Genomic DNA, 15790 nt, shown 5'->3' with positions numbered 1-15790 from the left:
TAAGGGAATCTAATCAATGGGGGAATTTCAGAGGTAATTATGTGAACAGGGGCATTTTAGGGGTAATTATGTGAACAGGGGAATTTCAGAGGTAATTCTGTGAATAGGGCCATTTTAGGGGTAATTATGTGAACAGGGGCATTTTAGGGGTAATTCTGTGAATAGGGCCATTTTAGGGGTAATTATGTGAACAGGGACATTTTAGGGGTATTGTGTGAACAGGGGCATTTTAGAGGTAATTGTGTGAACAGGGGCATTTTAGAGGTAATTGTGTGAACAGGGGCATTTTTGGGGTAATTGTGTGAACAGGGGCATTTTAGGGGTAATTGTGTGAACAGGGGCATTTTAGAGGTAATTGTGTGAGCAATACCGTGAACAGGGAGGTGTTTCACGGGTAATTGTATGAACGCAGCCCCGCAGTTGTGTCTGGTAAAGGCAGTGCGCAGGCGCGTGACGTCAGCCGGAGCCGGGATGACCGCCAGTGACCCCGGGACGCGAGCTGCTGCCGCCGAAGGCTCGAGCTGAGGCCGGACTCCGGACACTGACCCGCAGGCCCGGAGCATGGACGCGGGCAGCCCGAGGCCGGCCCACAACGGGCTGCAGAATGGCTTTCACCCGGGGCCCAGCCGCCGCAGCCCGGAGCGGGAGAACGAGTCACCCGCCAAGAAATGCCGCATCCGCAGGAGGATAGACTCGGGGAGAAAAAACAGACCCCGTAAGTGGAGGGGGAGGGGGAGAGGGAGGGGGAGGGGGAGAGGGAGGGGGAGAGAGGGGGAGGGTGGGAGGGGGTAGGAGGGTGTGGGAGGGGGACTGAGGGACACACACCGATACTAACCCCAGGGCTCTCCCGTTGTAGGATATGGAGTGAAGTGGCGGAGTTCATGCTGAGCTGCAGCCAGACGGAGTGGGTGAAGATCAGCCGGTCCAGGACGCTGACCTTGGTCAGGGACGGACGGTGTGAGGGCGGCTCAGGAGAAGGAATCTCCGGGGCATCATAGACAGGGGGACCCTGCATCCTGCTGGACACAAGCAGGTACATCAGCACAGCTCCTCACAATCCAAATGGACCCAAACCCCTTCCCGTTAACTCCCACCGCCCACAATCCCAATGGACCCAAACCCCTTCCCATTCACTCCCACTCTCCACAATCCCAACGGACCAAACCCCTTCCCATTCACTCCCACCGCCCACATTCCCAATGGACCCAAACCCCTTCCCATTCACTCCCACCGCCCACATTCCCAATGGACCCAAACCCCTTCCCATTCACTCCCACCGCCCACATTCCCAATGGACCCAAACCCCTTCCCATTCACTCCCACCGCTGCAGGAGTACAGTGGGAGGTGGCACAGTTCTTGGCGTTGAGGGTCGATTTGCACCTCCTGTGCAGGGAATGAGAGATGATGGTACAGATTTGTCACGTATGAATTGAACGTTTGGTCTGTTCACATTATGAAAGATGACTGGCGTAAAAATCAGTTCGAAAAATTCTGCGGGTATTTACTCATGGTCATCTGTAGTTTCTATACACTGTAGTTTCTGTGTTGGCAGTGGTATTGCATGGTGCTGTAGTCCGGTCCCCGGTGAATGGTGTCGTTATGTTATTGCTGCGATCCTTGAACGTCGTGTCTTCCTGCAGCGCTGGTTTGTCTGATTGGGTAGCGTCTCCTCAGGAGGTTCTGGTTCGTTGTTAGTAATCACTTGTGACTTCGCAAGCCGACCGTCATGACCAATAAAACCACTACATGTAAAGTACACCCACTGACATCAGGGAAAAGGTAACGTGAATCTTGCCAAAGTGCTGGAGCAAGTTTTCTGGTCGCTTTGCATTTAGATATTCTGCATGTATGAGCAGTTTTTTGTCTACTTGTTCAGTTTGCACGTTTGAGCTGAGTTTACATTGTAGCATATTTGAGTTTTGAGATTTTTTTCAAAAAAAATTGCAAAAGTGAGAGCTTATTCTCTGTCCTGGGCTGCTAACAATTATAAATTGTAATGAAGTTGAAAGAAGATATGAAACGGAAAGAAGCTAAAAAGCCATGTAAGTAACTTATTTAACTTCAGAGACAAGTACTACACCTGAACTTTCAAAAGGATAAATTCTTAAGTGATTGCAGGATTATGGGAAAAGAGTAGGAAATGTGTTGGAGACAAAAAAACTGCAGATGTTGGAATCCAAAGTAAACAAACAGGAACAGTTTGTTCTAAACAGTTGGTATATAAGTAACAGGCTAAATGTCATTCTTCTGTGCTGTATCATTGAGTTTGATTCTAACCTTGACAATTAAGTTCCAGCAGATGCTTTATTCTGACGCAGAAACCTGCATCCAGGAGACATTTGTTCAATATTGGGATACTCATCAGAAAGTCAACGTTTGCAGTAAACATCAGTACTAAGAATTTCACCATGGATATGTTGTCTATTGCCTCAAACATGACTATATTAAATAATGGTTCATCAACAAACACAAACATTCTTTGTGCAATCATCAATTTGGATGATTTTTTATGAATGGATGTCAAAATCAAAGAATTGGAAATCAGCATTTGTCAAATTTGTCTTGAAACTTGATTAGCCTACACTTTGGATATGCACCACAGTTCTGGTTTGCTTATGTAAAATGGAAAGATACAGACAATGGAGAAGATGTAGGCATGGTTTACAAAGCTGATGCCAGAACTGAGATTGCGGCTATGTGGATGAATTGGGGTATTTTTCTCCAGGAAAATAAGAGGCTGAGGAATATTCTTGTGGAATATTATCAAAAAAATTGATCAGCTAGACAAAGTTTTCAGATATTTTCACATGAGGAGACCCATGACCACAAGGAAAAGTTGATATGAGTAATATAGATTTGTTTGAGAGAAAAATCATCCAAAAGAAAATAAAATGTTTGAGGGGAGCAGATGGGCCTGTTTTATCCATCTAATCCTATCTACATGGAGTATCATTTCTTTGAGAAAATGGCATGCCAAGAAGTAAGTGTTAACATGGTAGAAGGCATTTAGAAAGTTCTACAGATATGTTCTCTCTTACATTTTTTAAAAATGTGAATTCAGCATGGATGTTATTGATGGACAAAGGAAAGGGTGGTGCCCTCGTGCTAGAATTGCTCGACTATTGATCCAGCAACCCAGGTCGCCAGAATCCTGCTATGGCAGATGGTGGAATTTTCTATTTAATAAAAATCTGGAATTAAGAGTCTAATGATGATCATGAACCCATTGCTAATCTTTGGGGGGGGGGGGAAACACCTATCTGATTCAGGGAACTGCTGTTCTTGTCTGGTCTGGTTTGCATGTGACTCCAGAATTTGAGTCGAGTCAAATGGCGTCACTGTAACTACATGGTTAGCACTGCTGCCTCTCAGCGCGGGGTCCCAGGTTTGATTCCAGCCTTGGGCAACTATCTGTGTGGAGTCTGCACATTCTCCCCGTGTCCTCGTGGATTTCCTCCGGGTGTTCCTGTTTCCTCCCACCTTTCAAAGATGTGCAGGTCAGGTGAATTGGCTATGCTAAATTGTCCATAGTGTTAAGTGCATTACACAGAGGGGGAATGGGTCTGGGTGGGTTAGTCTTCGGAGGGTCGGTGTGGACTTGTTGGGCCGAATGACTAGCTTCCACACTGTAGGGAATCGAATCTAATCAAAGTCATAATCATACAGCATTGAAACAGATGCTTTGGACCAACTATGTTCCCGAACTAGGCTGGTTTTGCCTACCTGCATTTGGCCCATATCCCTCCAAACCCCCCTCTTCATGAACTTATCCAAATTTCTTTTAACCGTTGTAGCTGTACCACCATCCACTACTTTCTGTGGCGGTTTGTTCCACACGCAAAACCTTCTGTGTTTTTTTTTAAAAGTTGCACTTCATGTCCTTTTTAAAATCTTTCTCCTCTCTCCTTAAAAATATGCCCCCTAGTTTTGAGCTTTCCCAACTTAGTGAAAAGACCTTTGTTGATAACTTTATCAATGTCCCTCATGACCGTATAAACCTCTATAAGGTCACCCTTCAAACTCCACTCCAGTGAAACTAGAGATTCAAAATCTCTATTCTTGGCAACATCCAGGTAAACTGATCTGTGGGCAACTAGGGATGGGCAATACATCTTGGCCTATTTAGTGACATCTCTGTGTCATGAATGAATTTAAAGAAATGATAACTTAGTTGAAGAGTAGGAAGCAATTTGATATTTAATGAGTTGTGCTTGAGTGGGGGCAGGGAAGTGAGCTACAATGTGTGCATTGGTGTGAAGGACTCATTTATTTATTATTTCTAATTTGCATCAATGTAAGTTGATCGCATTTCTATATGATTTTAGAAAGGAAGTGGTTTAGAAGAGACAGCTCAGAAATTAAGCGTTGAATGTAATATAAGTGGGCATGAATAATGATAGATTAGACCCAATGTCAACAAACATAAAGTGCTGCCTGCAAGAAATCGTATTTAACCAAAGATGAAGTTGAAAGTGATCTTGGCATTTGAGTGAGTTAGCTAGCTGCTCAGTCTCTGCAAGCCTCTGGTTTCTGCCTCATGGCTCTGGTCATAGGGTCCATTTCTGTGCTGTATGACTTTTCGCTCCAACTCATCTGTGCCAACCAAACATCCAAATCTGACCTAGTTCCATTTGGCCCATATCCCCCAAGTCCATCCAGATGCCTTTCAAATGTTGTAATTGTACCTACCTCTACCACTTCCTCTGGCAGCTCATTCCATATATGTACTACACTCTGCGTGAAAAAAATACCCCTCAGGTCGTTTGCAAATCTTTCCCCTCTTACCTTGATGCTCTATGCTCTCTAGTTTTGGACTTGCTGACTTCAGGGAAAAGACCTTGTAAATCTTTTCTGCACCCTGTCAAGTTTAACAACATCCTTACAGAAGGGTAACCAGAATGGAAGCAGTATTCACTGAGCTCACCAAGGACCTGCCCTGGTTTGACTTGTGAAAGCACAGCACCTCATGTGTATCTATAGTAAACTCAATCTGCTACTCCTCAGTCCATCTGATCAATAGATAATTTTCTTCACTGTCTTTGACACCAATTTTGCTATCATGTTCAAACCTACTAAACATACCTCCTATATTCACATCCACATCCCTTAAATAAATGACAAAAGGTAGAGGACCCAGCACTGATTCTTGTGGCACACCGCTAGTCACAGACCTCTATCCACTATCTTTTAGATCCACAATTTGTATCACTGATGGAAATTTAAGTGATTGTTCCCACAAGAACCTCATAAAATTCCAGTCAGTATATTTGTGTTAGCTCAGATGTGCAACCTCACTTTCTGAACTCTTAAATTAGCTCTTTCTTTGGAAAATAGGTAAAGGCATTAATTTTGCTAACTTTTTAAATGCGTGCATATTATTTGATGGGTGGGTGATAGGTTGCCTATTTTAAAATGTGTAAATAATTCTATGACCAACAGCTTATGAAAGTATCAAGTAAAGCTTGCATTTTATGTAGAAACTCTCAAAACACTTCACAGCCAATTAGACACTTGAACTCTCACTACTATTATGTAAGAAATGTGACAACTAATTTCGTACATTGCAAAGTCTCACAAAGGGCTAAGTGATAATGGCCAGTATGCTGAAGCCAGAGCTAAGAAGCTGTAAAAAAACAAAGTAATTGAACTCTGCAGTCCAGCCACATCCAGTGGTGAATGGTGGTGGGCAATTAAACTTATAACTGGAAGAGATTCCACATGTGTCCCCATTTTCAATCATTGTGGAGCCTAGCATATCCTCTGCAAAAAGTAAGACCAATACATCTGCTTTCATCTTCAGCCGGAATACGTAATGGATGATCCACTTTGGCTGCCTCCTGAAATTTCCAACTTCTCTGATGCTATTAATTAACCAATTTCAATCACTCCATAATAAGGAGCAGCAGAAGACAATGCTACAAAAGCTATTGTGCAATAATACTGAACTCGTTCTCCAGAACTAGCTGTGCCACTAGCCAAGTTCTAGTACAATTACAACACTTGCACCTATGCAAAATGCACATATGGTAATTTTAAAAGAGGTAAGAGTGACAAATGGAAATTGATGCAGCATTTGAGTGTGGCATCAAACAGTATTAACAACATTTGAAGTTAGGAGGACTTGGGGTTGAAGGCAAAACTCCACTCATTAGAGTAGTTTTTCCATGCAGGGAGACTTTGGAGATTGTTCTTCTCAACACGAGCATATTGCTGCAGGAATCCCTCATGGATAGGTCCTTGGCTCAACCATATTCAATTACATCAACATGAAGTCAGAAGTGTAGATTGTCATGAATGATTGTAGTGTTCAACACCACTCAACCTCTTAAATATGAGAGATATCAATGTCCATGTGCAACAAGATCCAGAGAACATTTAGGCTTGAATGATAAGTGGCGTATAACAACAGTTATTCCAAAACAAGAACCAGGTAATGACCATTTCATACAAGTGAATCTTAACCATCTTCCCTTGGCTTTCAATGGCATTACCATCATTGGTATCTCCTAGTGTTAACATTCTGGAAACTTAACTGCAGCAGCCATATAAAATCAGAACAGGGGTTGGGAATTCCACAGTGTGTACCTCTCCATCTCAAAGTCCCACAGCATGGAGATAAGCCCTTTGACCCAAACTGGTCCATGTTGACTAAAATGTCTATCCATAAAGACCCTCCCTATTACTCCTGCCACAGTGTTCCAATATGCACAGGGCCTGTGCCAGGACCACAGACAACGAGTGAGGGTACCTGTGTTTATTTTACATTTGGGGCACATTGAAGAGGCTCCCTGTTCAAACTTTGCAAGGTGATCCCTATGGAGAATTTTTAACTTCATAGCATAGGTCCTATTACATATCGAAATCCTCCTTGCATCCTCACAAATGATACTGTTGGTGAGAACCGCTGCCAGATGATCACCATAAAGGGCCCTTACCCATCTAGTAAACACTTCACCCATGCCAAACTGCTCCAGAGAATAAAAGGGATATGGCCATTCAACCCAATGAACTACCTTCTCCATGTCCAAAGAGACCACCAACCCTTGAACCAATGGCTCTTGGCACACTTGAATCAAGTTAAGCAGCTCCCTAACATTATTAGAGCATCTACAACTCTTTATAAAGCCCTTCCGCTCTTCTTTAACAATAGAGGGCGACACACCTTCTAACCTCAATGCCAAAGTCTTAAATTCTGATTTTAAAATTTTGTCCAAGAGCAAGATGGGTCTATAAGAAGCACAGCCCTCCTGGGCTTTCCCTTTCTTGAGGAAAAGAGAGATATTAGCTTCACTCAAGGATGCCGGGAGGCAGTCACGACTATATGAATAGTTATAAGTGTCTAGCATTGGCCCTGACCGTATGTTTACAAATTCTTTATAAAACTCACTGGGAAGTCCATTAGGGCCGGGTGTCTTTCCACTTTGACATTGCTTCACCACCTCCTGCATCTCTTGTGCTGTTAATGGAGCACCAAGGAGTGGCACCTGCTCAGCAGACACCCCTGGAAGATTCAAGTTCCTAAAAAACACTCCATTTTATCCCTCCTGTCCTCACAACATTCAGATTGATATAGTTCAGAGCAGAACCTCCGAAATGTTGCATTGATCTTTTTAGCATTAAAAGAAAGAGTCCCATTCCCTTCCCTCATAGAAGCAATAGATTGGGAGGCGTTCTTCTTACTAATCAGATAAGCCGGGTAAATATTTGGCATATCACCGTGCTCAAACAACCTTTGCTTCGCAGGGGAAAGTTCCTTCCTGGCTGGATGCATTAGTGTGGAGTTTAAAATGAATCGAAGGGCTATGATCTGCTGCAGCTTAGTGCAGCTGATGGTCTACTGTAATGTGCCGCCTCAGCTGCCTTCAGTTGTACCTTGAGTAGACGCTGCTGCTCTCCCTTCCGTTGCTTCTGACTGACCGAGTATGAGATTATTATCTCTCCAGTCTCCCAAAGAATGGATGGGTTACTAGCTGCATCTGAGTGGGTGGCCAAAAATGCTTCAAATTCCCAAGAAAAGTACTCTGAACTTGCTGTCCTTGAGAATGAAGGGATCCATTCGCCAGTACCAAGAACTCATTGCATAACCCTTAACCTTGACCACTAAATATACTGCTGCATGATCAGAGATAGCAATATTCGCGATTGAACAAGATACCACCGAATCTTGAACAGCTGTAGGAGTTGGAAAAAAATCAATCCTTGTATGGCACTTATGCGGATCGGAAAAGAATGTAAAGTCTCTGCCCGTAGGGTGGAGATGTCTCCAAACATCTACCAATCCCCATTCCACACGTAGATCACCCAACTGTTTAGATTGTGAAGAAAGCTTTGGGGAATCTTTGGGCATTCTATCCAGCACAGATCCATCAGGCAATTAAAGTCTTTTTTTTCTCTCTTCTTCTCCTCTTCCCCTCTCCCCCCTACCCATACTATACTGCAATGCAATGCAAAGGCCATTACTTAGCGCACCAGTCAGAAAATTAAGGGTTTGGGCCAGAGGACAATAGACATTCAAAATACCATATTCCTCCACATGTATTAGGGCCTTAGGGATAACAAACTGACCATATTCATCTTTAACGCAATCTATTAAATTAAATGGAACATTCTTCTGGACAAGTATGACCAACCCCTTGCTCTTAGTGTTAAAGGATGAGAAAAAGGTCTGATGAAACCTGTCCTGCTGTAACTTCGTGTTTCATGTCATTAAGGTGAATTTCCTGCAGCAGGGCAACATCCACTCTCTCCTTTTTAAGGCTCAACAACACCTTTTTCTTTAGGTGAAAGGATAGCTCTAATATTCCAGGTGCATCATTTAAGAACACTGCTAGCCATGATCCTTAACAACCACCTTTAACCTGCCAAGAGGAAGAATTTGACTTATAGAATGATGGGCATATTCAAAAGAAGACTCTTGGAGTGTATTTACGAAAATCTAAAACTCTAAACTAACAACAAAACACAAAAGGCACTTAAAGGCACTTAAAAGGCACCCTGACCATAGAGGGTGCTTACATTTCCCATGCATATCTCCAGTTCCCTATCCGGTTCGAGCTGCATCCGAGACCCAAGGGACAGAAGGAAACAGACAAAATAGTGAGCACTCTGCCCGCCCCCAACTATATTCCAACACCAATCCTAATCAGAAAAAAAATCACACCAAGAGCAGCTTTTTTATGAAAAGGGTAACATTACAAGAAACCTAGCAGGAGAAAAAAACCCAAACGTTATTTTCCAGTATATAAATCCATCTGAATTATTTTAGTGTCCAAGAAACTTTTTGCTTGTTCTGAGGAGTTAAATGACCCCGCACTGTCTCTTCGTGAGTAATATGAAACACCGCTGGGTATTTCATCGAATATTGAATACCAACGTCCCTTCTTTTTTGCTTGGTCACCAAACTATTTCCTTTTATGGATCCCTGCCGCAGAAAAGTCTTGGAAAAACGTTAACTTACTTTCATGACAAGTCAGTACCTGTGGATCTTTACCCATTCTTCTAGAAGATTCCAGGATTCTCTGCTTGTCCCTGTAGTTTTGAAATCATCCCAGAACAGGGCGGGGGCACCGATCCAGAATGGATCTGTGAACCGCAACCCGGTGAGCTCTGTCAGCCGTCACCTTGTTCACATCGGCGTGGCAGCCAGTCTTTAAAAAAGCTCACTAGCTACCTACCTTCCACTCCCTCCAGCAGCCCAATGACCTGGATATTTTTCCTCCTCCCTTGATTTTCCAGATCATTGACCTGTTCAGTCAAGGCCCGGATCTGTTTCTCGAGGGACAGGATCCACCCCACTGAGGACTTGACCTCGGTCTCCGACCTCACAGTCTGCCACTCGACCTCTTCAACTTGTTTCCTGAGCCCTTCCAACTCTTGCTTTTGTAGCATGACCGAAATTGGCTCCAGTCAAGTGTGATTGTCTTCCATCAACTCCTTGATCATCCCTCAGATTGCCACGTGTTCTTCAGCGAAATTCTGCTGCACAGGTACCTTTTTCTGGGCTGCAGAGCTCAGTAAGGCAGATCTACTCAGATCGCACCATCTTGGATTCCCCCCACATTTCTGATTTTTAATTGTTCTACCATTGGCAACTGTGCCTTCAGCGCGTAGGCTCTCAGCTTTACAATTCCTGATTGAAACCTCCTAACTCTCCAGCTTTCTTCCTTTTAAAATGCTATTAAAATCTACCTTTGGACCAAGCATTTTAATCTGCAGGTCTTGGCTTATGTGGCTTGGTGTTAAATTGTGTTTAATATTGTTACTGAGAAGTGGTTTAGTGTGTTTTACAATATTAAAGGCATTTATTAAATGCAATTTGTAATTTGAACAATGAAATATCATCCACTTCTACCCTGTCATCTCTCCCACTGATGCACTGTTTGGTTTGATTCTATAGTAGGCAAAGCATCGCACATTTACACTCAGGAGCATCAAAGTAAAGTTGATCATACACCTGACAGCTAATATTATTCTTTTTATTTTGTATCTCCATTCTACTTTGAGTCTTAAATTATCAGAAGGTTGTATGAGTTCAAATGCACTGTGGTCGCTCTTATCAATGTGCATTACTTATCAGCTGTGGCCATCTACAATTTTTTTTACATGCTCTTAAACAGATTCTCAGTTGCTACTTAAGATAAGTCAAAGTTCAGTGTACTTGAAATAATAATCTGCACCACATCTGAAACATTCACATTTTAACTGATCAAGCACAATCTGTTGTTTGTGCAAGGTCTCTAATTTAAACATCATTTGAGCACCATGCAGCAGTTGATGCAAAATGCATACTGCCATGTTTGGTATATGTGTAATAAGGTAAATTTGACCACTTGCCAAATTATCAGCTATTTACTTGCTGCCTCTACTGTTTTGGTCAGGTTGCCTTCTGTTAACTCTATTTTCAATCAAAAGATGTAGGCCAAAATCAACAAATGTTAACCCCAGCTCTAAGAAGTGGCAAGAGTTGTTTTGTAGAATTTTATTTGGTACAGTCTTGCCACTTTTAATAGAACTTTGATCTTCTTGAGTGCTTTCAATGTTGTTGTTGTCAAGAGTATGTTGTTTTGAATAACTCTAAGGTGCTAACTTACAGCAAATAACAAACTGAATAAATGTGGGCATCTGGTTCAGCATTAGTGAATATTTGTGTGTGGAAGTTTTGCAATAGATGTACACTTAGCCTATAGTGTAAAAGACTGTGACTAATAGGCTAACGTAACTAATCATTTAAACTAAAATTGTGGTTTTGTGCACCATAATATAAGTTTAGATTATTCGAATTAGTTGTGGGATGCAAGTGCAATAAAGCCACAATATTTGACATGGCTTCGCCTGCACTGCAGCTTCTCTTTTTATTTTAGTGCTCCTTAAGTTAATATGAATCATATTATTTCTGTGATTGGCTTGCCCCTAGCTGCAAGTTTGAGTGGGCGCAAGGCCCAATTTGACTTGAAACTTGACTCCCTGGATTCTGGTGAAAGCTGCTTGTGTTTCCAATGTGTGAATCCAATAGCAAGCCTAAAGGAGTTTCCCCATGTCTCTGTCAACTTTTTAACAATGCGCTCTGTTGTACGCAGTGAACAACGAAGTTTCTTTATATTGGTTTTATATATCAAGAAAAGGCAGACGTTTTTAATCAAGCTTTGGGCTTGTTTTGAATGCATTCATTCTGTGCTGTTATATTTCTGCTCTAAGTCTCTGCAGTGAGCAAAATTGCATAAATCCAGGTACATTCTCAGGTGTGTCAAAGGGAGGTGGTGTTGATGCAAAGTTATGATCAACTTCTCAAAGAATTCTACAAAATCCCAGAAAACTAGGGTGTGGCATTAATAATGCACTCTTTAAAATTCATATATAGGTTGTGGGTATCACTGAGTAGGCCAGCGTTTTTGTTGCTCATCCCTAAGTATTTAAAGGGCAGTTAAGAGTTTAGAATCAAGAGTTTAGGCCCACAGCTCTTGAGTCACATGTGGGTCAGACTGGGTAAGGACATTAGTGAACCAGATGAATTTTTCTGATGATGGTTACTGGATTCATGGTCATTTCAGTTTCTTAATTTCCAGGCTTTTATTGGGTTTGAATCTTGCATAGCAGATGGTGGAATTTGAACCTAGCCCCTCAGAACATTACCTGGTCTTTGGATTATTAGTCTAGCAATAATACCATTATCGTCGTTATAGTTATAATTTCCTAAGAATTTTTTAATTGGAAAATGTATCCAGTGTTGTAGATGTATAATTTTTCCAAGAAATTCCAGGCCAATTATCTTTAACAGTAAGGTCATTATGACAGACTTTGTCTGAGTGAGGCAGGGGCCAAGTGAACGCATCTGAAAATTTTGCTTTATGGTGGGAATTTAACTGGTAAGTCTCTTAAGTTCACTTTTAGACTAAGAATCAGATTCTGGCCCAAAACTAACAGTTAAAAAAAATCTTAGTTAAGCAGGTAGCTGCTGATAGTGGCAGTTATTGATCAATCACTTGAAACTCTTGGCCACGGAAGCTAATCTGAAGAATGCCTTATCATGGTTCTATAAGAAAAGTAATTCTAATAAGCATGGTCAGTGAGTGAGTACAGTGAATGCAAAGGAGCCTTGCCAGAATGAGTTGGTAGCCAACTGGGTATGTGGGAATTAGGTGCATGATGGGGAAAGAAATGCTTTAAGGTTTACTCTAACAGTCGCCATGTTCTTGTCCATTCACTCAGCCTGTTCAGATCCTCCTGAAATCGCTTTATATCTTTCTCAATATGCATTTCCACTTAACTTTGTATCATTTGCAGATTTGGAATTACTGTGTTGGTCATCTCATGCAAATCTTTGATATATGTTGTGAACAACAGGGGTTAAAAATGTGTTGCTGGAAAAGCGCAGCAGGTCAGGCAGCATCCAAGGAGAAGGAGAATCGACGTTTTGGGCATAAGCCTTCTTCGGCTTATGCCCGACACGTCGATTCTCCTTCTCCTTGGATGCTGCCTGACCTGCTGCGCTTTTCCAGCAACACATTTTTAAGCTCTGTTCTCCAGCATCTGCAGTCCTCACTTTCTCCTAGTGAACAACAGGGAGCCCAAGTACTGATCCTTGCAGCACCTCACTATTCACAGCCTGTCAATGTGAGAATAACCCACTTATTTCTATTCTTTGTTGCCAATTAACTAATACTGATTCCAGTACATTGCATGCTATCCCATGAGCTTTAATTTTGCTAACCAACAGTGTGTAGGAGAATCTATCAAACCACTTGTGTAAATCTAAGCATAGATTTAGATTCATTGGCTCCTAATGATCAACTTTGTTAATAACATCCTCAAAAGATCCAACAAGTTCATCAATATAATTTCCAATTCACAAATCCATGCTGTCCAAAGATGTGCAGGTTAGGTGAATTGGCCATGCTAAATTTAAATTGCTCATAGTGTTCAGGGATGTGTAGATGAGGTGCATTAGTCAGGGGAAATGTAAAGTAATAGGGTAGCGAATGAGTCTGGGTAGGATACTCTTCAGAGGATCGGTGTGGATTTGTTGGGCTAAATGGCCTGTTTCCACACTGTAGTGATTCTGTGATTCTACATGAAGTGAAGTGTGCTGAAGGGAAATTTGAAGATGCTTTTTTCTACTGTTTGCCAGCCTTCAGCATTTGATTTTTAATTTTGTTCAGAAGGACAGGTAAATTGGGAACTAGTGGTATCAAAGAGCAAGTTTTATCAATGTTACTTTGTCAGTATTGTGAAATTTATGACAGTACTAAAATGATTTGGAGGTATCCTGAAGCATTGCACCCATAGGGCTGTAAGGGTTTTAAACCCGAAGTGGGAAGAATAAGCTTGTGAAGCAAAAGGATATGGCGGATATGGAAGGATTTTCTGATGAGAGGTTGAGTCGATTTTTCTTGTACTTGGTGGAATTTGAGGAAGTCTAGTGAAACAGAAGATTTTTAGTGAGCTTGACAGGTTAGATGCAGAGAGGTTATTTTCCCTTGTGGGAGAGTGCCCATTTAGAATAGAAATTCAGAGATTTCTTTTCTCAGGGTGCTGAATATGTGGAATTTATTTTAACCAGAGTTTTGGTGAGGCTGGGTCTTTGGTCTAGGCTGAGATGGGCAGTTTTCTAATCAAGAGAATCCAGGATTATGGGAATATGACAGGAAAGTAGAAGTTGAGCACGGGAGTAGGAGAGTTAAGGCATATGGAACACTTGCCTTCATCAGTCGTGACATAGAGTATAAGAGCAAGGAGGTAATGTTGGAGTTGTACAGAGTATTGGTCAGGCACAACTGGAGTACTGTGTGCAATTCTGGTCACCTCACCAGAGAAAGGATGTGATCGCATTATAGGGAGTACAGAGGAGGTTCAACAGGATGTTGCCTAAGATGAAGAAATCGAGTTATAAGGAGAGACTAGATAGGTTTGGATTTTTTTTTTAAACAGAGAAGATTGAGGTATGTAAGATTGAGAGGTATGGATAGGGTGAATAGAAAACAGCTATTCCCTTTGGTCGAGGAGTCAATCGCAAGAGGGCTTAATTTTTGGGTAAGAGGTAGAGATTGAGAGGGGATTTAGGAAAAAAGTGCCACAGTTGGTGAGAATCTGGAATGCAGTACCTGGGAAGGTGATGGAAGTTGTAAACCTTACAACCTTTAAAAGATATTTGGATGAGTACTTCAAATATCATAATATTCAATGATATGGGACAAGCGCAGGAAATTCAGGTTCGTGCACTTTTAGTGCTACGTCGATGCAGACTCGATGGGCCGAAGGGCATTTTCTGTACGATGTGAATCTAATTACCAGGCCAGCTACTGAATGTCAGAGTGGACCTGATAGGTCAAGTGGCCTATTCTGCATTATAATTGATTGATTAGCAATTGTGAATGGATATGGATTGAAGATGGCAACACAGGTGATGTTCTATCCTTGCAGAATGTGGTAGCTTCTGGATGCCAGTGCAGTCCAGGGCAAGCATATTTCAGTTTGTGCTCGTTGCTGGAGGAGCTAATGATCTGCAGTCATCACAGCATATCAGGAGGGGGTGATGTTACCTGGGCACTTATTCCAGGATATAGTGTGTCCCTTCAGTCCATGGTTTGGAAAACAGCCAGGGCCAAGAGGGTATGACTGTAAATGAGGCAAGTAAAGGGATCCAGAGGACGGGAGTCCCTGTCTTTCCAACTGTCCAGCAGGACTGAAGTTTTCTTAGCTTGCTGTGATGAAAGTAAGGGCTGTAGGGTGTATGAACTAACTGACCATGCCACCAGGGTACAGGAAACCATTAATAAAAGAGGATAAGAAGTAATATGGTGATCGGAGGACATTATAGTGAGGGATATTGACACTGTTCTGTGCAGCAAAGAGCATAAATTCAGACAGTGTTTTTTGCCCAGTGTCAGGATTCGGGATAGCTGCACGGAGAATAGCTTGTATTGGAAAAAGAAGGATCCAGTTGTGGTTCACATTGCTACCAATGACAAAGGTAGAACCAGGAAGGAGGTGTTGCTGAGAAGGTGGTTCTAAATTGAAAGTAGACCTCCAAGGTGGTAATCCTTTGATTGTTATCTTAGCCACATGCACATTGGCACAGAGTGAATAAGATTAATTAATTGACTGTGTGACTCAAAAGACTGGTTTGGGAGAAGAGTTTCTGGTTCATGGGGCATTGATGCTAGTACTAGGAAAAGTGAGATCTTTACCAATGGCACAATGTACACCTGAGTCATGCTGGGACTGATGGATGCGTGAGCGACATAAGTAGGGAAGTAAAGAGGGCTTTTAACTAAACAGGGTTACAGATTTACG

At 42.1% G+C, this 15790-nt stretch overlaps 1 protein-coding gene across 1 annotated transcript in view; it reads left to right on the top strand.

The window, feature by feature from the left end:
- Positions 1–426: 426 nt before the first annotated feature.
- LOC122561380 (pantothenate kinase 1-like) overlaps positions 427–15790 on the top strand; it is a 70480-nt gene continuing 55116 nt past the window's right edge. Inside the window, exon 1 of the mRNA XM_043713143.1 lies at positions 427–715. Within this exon, the coding sequence (XP_043569078.1) occupies positions 562–715 (154 nt within the window). The 5' untranslated portion in view covers positions 427–561. The remainder of the gene's footprint in view (positions 716–15790) is intronic.

Source organism: Chiloscyllium plagiosum, chromosome 22 (genome assembly GCF_004010195.1).
Source record: "Chiloscyllium plagiosum isolate BGI_BamShark_2017 chromosome 22, ASM401019v2, whole genome shotgun sequence".
NCBI lineage: Eukaryota > Metazoa > Chordata > Chondrichthyes > Orectolobiformes > Hemiscylliidae > Chiloscyllium > Chiloscyllium plagiosum.
Note: the sequence above shows the minus strand (reverse complement) of the source record. Positions and strands in the feature narration are given on the sequence as shown.